At 48.2% G+C, this 7,005-nt stretch overlaps 1 protein-coding gene across 1 annotated transcript; it reads right to left on the reverse strand.

The window, feature by feature from the left end:
• Positions 1 to 217: 217 nt before the first annotated feature.
• On the reverse strand, positions 218 to 6,657 carry LOC114633591 (acyl-coenzyme A thioesterase 5-like). Its single transcript, XM_028782155.1, is given in 4 exon segments — positions 218 to 823; positions 2,768 to 2,864; positions 2,866 to 2,965; positions 6,201 to 6,657. Coding segments are annotated over 4 exon segments (1,260 nt in total).
• Between the last annotated feature and the right edge of the window lie 348 nt (positions 6,658 to 7,005).

Genomic DNA, 7,005 nt, shown 5'->3' on the forward strand with positions numbered 1-7,005 from the left:
GCACTTGGGAGGCAGAGGCAGGCAGATTTCTGAGTTTGAGAGTTCAAGGCTAACCTGGTCTACAGAGTGAGTTCCAGGACAGCCAGGGTTACACAGAAAAACCCTTTCTTGAAAAACAAAAAAAAAAAAAAAGGAGAAAAAAAATACATATATAACCTAACAAGGCCAGGTATTCTCAGGAGGGATCAGCACCAGAAACGTCTCTACTCAAAGAAAATCACAGTTTTCCTGGGATTGTCCTCTTGTCCCCACTCAAATGTTTATGGAAAAAAGTCTGGAGTTTCTGCCAAGCATCCGCCTGGGCCGTGGCGTGAGCGCTGGACTCCCCTCCCCAGATGACAACAACGTTAAAGTAAGAGTGTATCGAAACCTTACACAAGGGGAAGTAAGGGGGCTCGATATAGTGGCCTGTCTCTGGGTAGCAGATGATCTGGGGCTTCTCCTTCCCATGGGCCTGCAGGCGTTTGGAGGCCTCTCTGGCATAGAACTCGCTCTTCCAGTTGTGGTCGTCCTGACCAACGAGGAACAGGAAGGTTGTGTCAGACCTTTCCACGGGGATGATGCAGTTCTGGTCAGCTCCTTCCAGAGGAACATTCAGAAAATCCACGATATCTGAAAGGCCATCTTTGGTTACTTTGATTCGATTTCTGTCAGTGCCCACAGGGGGCAGATTCTCATCCTTGTATTTTAAGGTTGTAGCAACATTAACCATGGAACCATTGATGATGACAGCGGCTGTGATGCCTTTCAGGAAAGAGGCCATGGAGAGGCAGAGCTCAGCCCCTTTGGAAATCCCCAGCAGGCCGATTCCTGGACCCTTGACCTAAGAAAGAGATGGAGAAAGGAAAGAGATTAAGAACGTTTGTGAGGTCACATAAGAATACAATCGATAAAGACATTGGAAGTTAGGACCAGGAAACTGAACGGAGATTACACGTAGAGCCAAACATCTAGTTTCCCCATCGTACCAGCACCTGACTTCCACAAAGGTGGGCATGCAATCGTGAATCTCGCTCTACCATCCTGGCTTTCAAAGGTGATTAGCTCTCCTCAAATCAGTCATCCGTGGTAAGATGAGGCTCAATTCTAAGTCTCACAGACTCCATGAAGCAATATCTGGAACCAAGGAGTTCATTTTTCATATCCTGTTTTATCTCCATTCAGAAACTAGGCCATGGGCCATTGCTATCTATCCTGGGTGTAAGGTACTCTGCTTCTGTAGTCCATCTGCCTGTCTGAGTTGCTCTGGGGCTGGAGGCTGCAGCCTCCAGTTTAGCACAGGAATGAGAACCTCAGGAGGCTAGGTAAAGCCTCGGCAGGGAATTGTGCTTCTCTAAGTTGGAGGATTTCACCATTTGTTACTAGCTTACAGGGTCGGTCACGCAAAGTTTAAGATTGTAACTAAGTATCCTTTAAGTTTGGTTTAGACAAACCCAGTCAATATCTTATCTCCTGTTTTTGCACCTGCGGTGTATATCTTCTTTATGACTTTCCGTTAATGGTTTCTGTGATGTGCCCTCAGTTTTAGAAGTCTATTGTCGCTGGGCGGTGGTGGCGAACGCCTTTAATCCCAGCACTTGGGAGGCAGAGGCAGGCAGATTTCTGAGTTCGAGGCCAGAATGGTCTACAGAGTGAGTTCCAGGACAGCCAGGGCTACACAGAGAAACCCTGTCTCCAAAAACCAAAAAAAAAAAAAAAAGTCTATTTTATCTCTGAAGCAGAATGTCTCTGTGGAGGCTGCCATTCGGAAACCACTCCCAGGATTCACCTGTCTCGCTCACCTACACCTGGGAAGTTACACGTCATCACCCACTTAAATAATTGAGACCACCCCAACCTCCCTCTCTTCCGCTTCTCCCCAACCTCTTCTCTTCCTCCTCTGCCATCTCCCCCGCTTCTCTCTCCCACTCCCCTCCCTAAATAAACCCCCTCCTGTGGAACTGGATCAGCCTGTGTTTTCTGTCCAAACTGCGCCCGGATTCTTACACCTACCACTTCTAACTGGTGAGTTTTTCAACCCTTGCAACATAAGGCTCTTCCCATCAGCCCTCACTTCTGCTAGCCTTCATCAGTGGCCTCTTAGTTTCCTTGTCACACCAACTATCGCTTTCTTTTTTCTAGAACCATCCCTGTGTTGCCCCACACTCCACTCTAAACGCATGTGGTCCTGATTTTTTTCTTCTTGTAGCCAGCTCTAACTGTTTGGCCACGTGATTGACATTTACTAGTTAGTGGTAGGTCCTACTACAGAGGCTTCACAAATATGAGTCAGTTATGGCTTAGAAGACAATCAGAGGTTGGAGACACTCACAAAACACAGAAAACTGGTGCCCCTAAGGGATCCTAGCCCTCGTGTGGTAGGCCTGGGCCAAGCCTGAGTTTTGTTTTTTGTGTTTTTTGTTGTTGTCAGATCGTGTGTGTGTGTGTTGCCACATCTATGTCTCTGTGCTCACATGTGCACAGCTATACTCTTATTTCCTGGAGCCAGAGTTAAGAGTATTATGAGCCACTTGACCTGGGTGCTGGCTACCCATCTTTAGCCTTCTGGAAGATCAGCAAGTGATCTTAATGGCTGAGACACCCCTCCAGCCTGCTATCCTCATGAATACACGGACTGTGCACATGTACTGTGCACTTTTCTTCCTGACTTGGGAAAAGAGGCTCTGATTATTTGACAATGTCTCAGAACTGAGTTGAAAATCTTACCTCGGTGAGTAGTTGTTTTAGGAACATAGTTTCTAAACCAAAGGCAAAAGTAACAGCTAACCTGAGGGTGACTGAGCAGGTAGGTCACAGCTTCCTCAAAATACTCCAGGTGGATAACGTCCATGCTCTTGGGGAGGTCGTCATAGTTGTAATAAGCAAATGACGGCAAAGCTCTTCCCGGCCAGCAGACCCACCCGATACTCCAGAAGGCCACCTCCAACTCCAAAAAGGTCTATGATTCCAGGAAAGGGTCCAGTGCCTTAAAAACAAAACAAACAAGAGTCCTCAGGCGAATTTTAGAATTCATTCTTTCATTTTAATGGGAGCAGAGAGGGGAGCTGTGGTTATCCAAACCGCCTTCCCTACTTCGATAGAAGACCTTACTGGATATTATATCAGAGGGGCCATGCCCTTGGAGTGACATGGGTGGGAGAGACAGCTGACCATATTCTCAGCCCAACAGCATTTGTACAGAGACCACAGCAGCTCTGCCTGCCCACCGTTATGGAAGTCAGGTACTGACTGGCTGGGGGACTGGATGTTTGACTCTTCGTGCAATCTCCCTCGGAACCACTCAGTTTCTTGGTCCTAATTTCCAATGTCTTTATTCTTATATCTGTGACTTCCAATATGTTCTTTTCCTACTTAAACCACTGAAAATCTGTTAGTGATGCTTGTAATAAGATTATGATAATTTGCCGGGCGGCAGTGGCGCACGCCTTTAATCCCAGCACTTGAGAGGCAGAGCCAGGCGGATTTCTGGGTTCGAGGCCAGCCTGGTCTACAGAGTGAGTTCCAGGACAGCCAGGGCTACACAGAGAAACCCTGTCTCAAAAAAAAAAAACAAAAAACAAAAAAACAAAAAAAAAAGAATATTATAATTTGATCTTGCAACTATTATGATATCAAGGTCCACCATTGGTTTACCTGTAAAAATATCTTTAAAGGAATTCTACATTAGTAGGTAATATCTGTATATTCTGTGGCAGGTCTTGTGACTTTTTAAAGTTATCTTTTTTTTTTTTTTTTTTTTTTTTTTTTTTAGGTTTTTTGAGTCAGGGTTTCTCTGTGTAGCCCTGGCTGTCCTGGAACTCACTCTGTAGACCAGGCTGGCCTCGAACTCAGAAATCCGCCTGCCTCTGCCTCCCAAGTGCTGGGATTAAAGGTGTGTGCCACCTCTGCCTGGGTTAAAGTTATCTTAAAAGATTTTTTATTTTATGTGAATGAATATTTTGCCTCTCTCTCTCTCTCTCTCTCTCTCTCTCTCTCTCTCTCTCTGTGTGTGTGTGTGTGTGTGTGTGTGTGTGTGTACTACCATTGTGCCTGGTACCCAAAGATGATAGAAGAGGGTATCAGAAGATCACCGATAACTAGAGTTACAGATGCTTATGAGGTGCTATGTGGGTGCTGGGAATTGAACCCACAGCCTCTATTAGAGCATCCAACTGCTCGTAACCGCTGAGCCATCTCTCCAGCCCAAGGCTTGCAATTTTCAAGGTTGACATCAAACTATCCACCTTACTCCATGTTTATCTGTACTTGCTTAAAAGCTTCTGGACTTCTAGACTTTTACTGGACATACTTCTTTCAAAACTGAGACAGTAGGAGAGCCACTTGTACCATGGCTAATGTGTAGAGGCTCCTTACAGTTCCTTATCTGTCTTCCGATGAGGTTTTGTGTCTTTATTACCTTACACTAATTTCCTTTGTCAAATTCTGCATTCTTATTATATGTGTTTGATATGTATAGTCAGTATCACCACTTTCCCTTATTTCTTTACTTTGATACAGGGTCTTACTCTGTAGCTCATGGTGATCTGAAAATCACTATTGTAGCTTAGGCAAGCCTCAGACTTGTAGCAATCCCAACACCACCTCCGCCCCTGCTTCCGTTGAACTTTGCCTTAGACTCTGTCTCACTGAGGTTTTATGTTTCCTTTACTCTTTTCTGACCCTGTAGGAAACTCTTCCCCAGTTTCCCACCCCAAAGTTACAAATTTTTCCCATAATAGGTTTAGTGAGACACCACACACAGGCATGCATGCACACACAAGCACGATTTGTGGGTGCTCCCTGAATAGCAAGAGTTTGCTTGCTCTAACACAGACTACAGTGTGAAAGGAATCTCTGACAAGGGAAATAACCAACTGCAAGTTGGGATCAGGAGAGAGTGGAAAAAAGTGTATTGGAAAAGGAAACTGGTGGTAATCCCCAGAGTTAACCAGACCTCGGGAAGCTCTGAACTTTTAAAAAATAGTGCCCTAATTGGGATACCAGGTTATGACAGACTTAGAAGAGAAAGGAAATATAGATAACCATGAGGAAGGTAAGAGAAGACAGCATCGAAATCTCTTATGAAAGCCCTTTCCTGTTGGTGGACTTTTCCGTGTTACTGCATAAATATGCAGCTATCCTATTTTAAGGCTGTGTGCCAGAGAGTCATATACATCCCTTCCATCTTCTGCAGCAACACTGGGGCCGTCGAAACTTGCGGCACTAAGCATTAAGCAATGTTTAGGAAACAGAGCGTCCTTCTATCCCGGGATGATCTTCAAATTGCTTTCATCAGCATTTCAACAATCAAAGGGTCACTGTTAGTATTCTGTCTAAACTCCACCTCCACAGTGACCTGGCAGCGGCCAGGTATGCTCCTCCCCACAGTTACCTGGCAACAACTGGGTAAGCCTGCCCACTATAAAAGGGGCTGCCTGCCCCATCCTTGCCCCGTTGATGCTGTGCCTGCAGATTGTCCTCTGCCCCCTCCCCCTTCCCTTCCCCCCCCCCCTTTCGCGGCCTCTTCTCTCTCTCTCTCTCTCTCTCTCTCTCTCTCTCTCTCTCTCTCTCTCGCTCTCGCTCTCTCTCTCTCTCTCTCTCTCGCTCTCCCCCCCTCTCTCTCTCCCTCCACTACCCTCCTGGCTCCCCTCCCCATGCCCCAAATAAACTCTATTTTATGCTATACCGTCGTGTGGCTGGTCTCTCAGGGAGATGCTTCGGCATGGGCCCGCTGAGACATCCCCTTCCGTCATTGGTCCCCTTTCCTTCAGTCATGAACATCACTGGCCAAATTCTCTCTATGTGAGTCACTGAACTACATACAGCCCGTCTCAAAGCTGTGGATTTGACCCTGGGAAAGTTACCTCGGAATCACCTGAGATACAAAACTCCCTGGCACTCTCTATCCACACTTTGAGATTCTGGACTCTGAGTGGCACTAAAGTCCTGCAAATCAGAAAGTTCCCAGGTGCTCGCGCTGACCCACTTTGCCTGAACAACAGATGTCAGATGTGAACCTGTGCACAAGCACCCAGGGGTCTTATCACAGTGCAGATTTCTAGGTGCTTAGGTGAGCTTTGATGCTCTGCTTTCCTAAGCAACTTTGGAAGCTGCTCCTGCGGTGACTATCAGTTAGGATTCACCCATGTCCGCAAGACTTTATCAGGCGCTGCACCCCTCAAGCATCCCAGGTTGTGAGCACAGGAGGGAGGGCTGCTCACCTGGGGGCAGGAAGAGCGTGGCGCGCACACGGCCCTCGCGCACGGGCACGCGCCGCACCCCGGGGGCCATGAAGTGACGCTCGTGCACCGCCCGCGCCAGCTGCCGCCCGCCGTCGGGCTCGTGTCCGTCCAGCACCTCCAGCTCCACCACGAAGGGCGTCTGCACGTCGCGCTTGACCAGGCGCCAGAAAGGCCTTTCGGGCTCCATGGCCCAGAGCAGCCCCATGGGCTCGAGCCCCGCGAAGCTGCCGCCCAGCGCGGGCGCGCGCGCCAGGTCCAGCTCTCCAGCGGCGTCGGCGCGGTAGCGCGCGTGGGCTCGGAAGAGCGCGCCCTTCTCGTCGCGCAGGGCGGCGCGCAGCGTGACGGGCTGCTCGGGGGCCAGGCCGCGCACGGCGATGCTCAGCGGCTCGTCCCAGCAGCTGCGGCCCGCGGGCTCCAGGCTCACGGTTGCCATCATCCTGACACAGTGAAAAATCAGAATACTATGGGATGAATGGTGCCTCTTGACTTCTGGAGGCTGTAACCACGAAAGAACCCTGTTCTACTTGTTGCCTTGGCAATCGCGGTGTGAAACGCCTCAGAGTTTATGGAATACAGTGGCCTGTATGCAGAAGAGCTAAGCAATAGTAATGATTACGTTTTTCAAGGTGATGTTGAAATGCAGGTAACAATGATTGTGTTGCAAGGAACACTGCCCCTGACCAATAGTTTTACAAAAGAATCCCTCAGGTTACTCTGATCTAGTAATCCTGAGAAACTTGGCCTTGAACCTTCTTTCTTGGGTTGTTACTTAAGTAGTAGTACC

Source organism: Grammomys surdaster, unplaced genomic scaffold (assembly GCF_004785775.1).
Source record: "Grammomys surdaster isolate TR1022 unplaced genomic scaffold, NIH_TR_1.0 721, whole genome shotgun sequence".
Lineage (NCBI taxonomy): Eukaryota > Metazoa > Chordata > Mammalia > Rodentia > Muridae > Grammomys > Grammomys surdaster.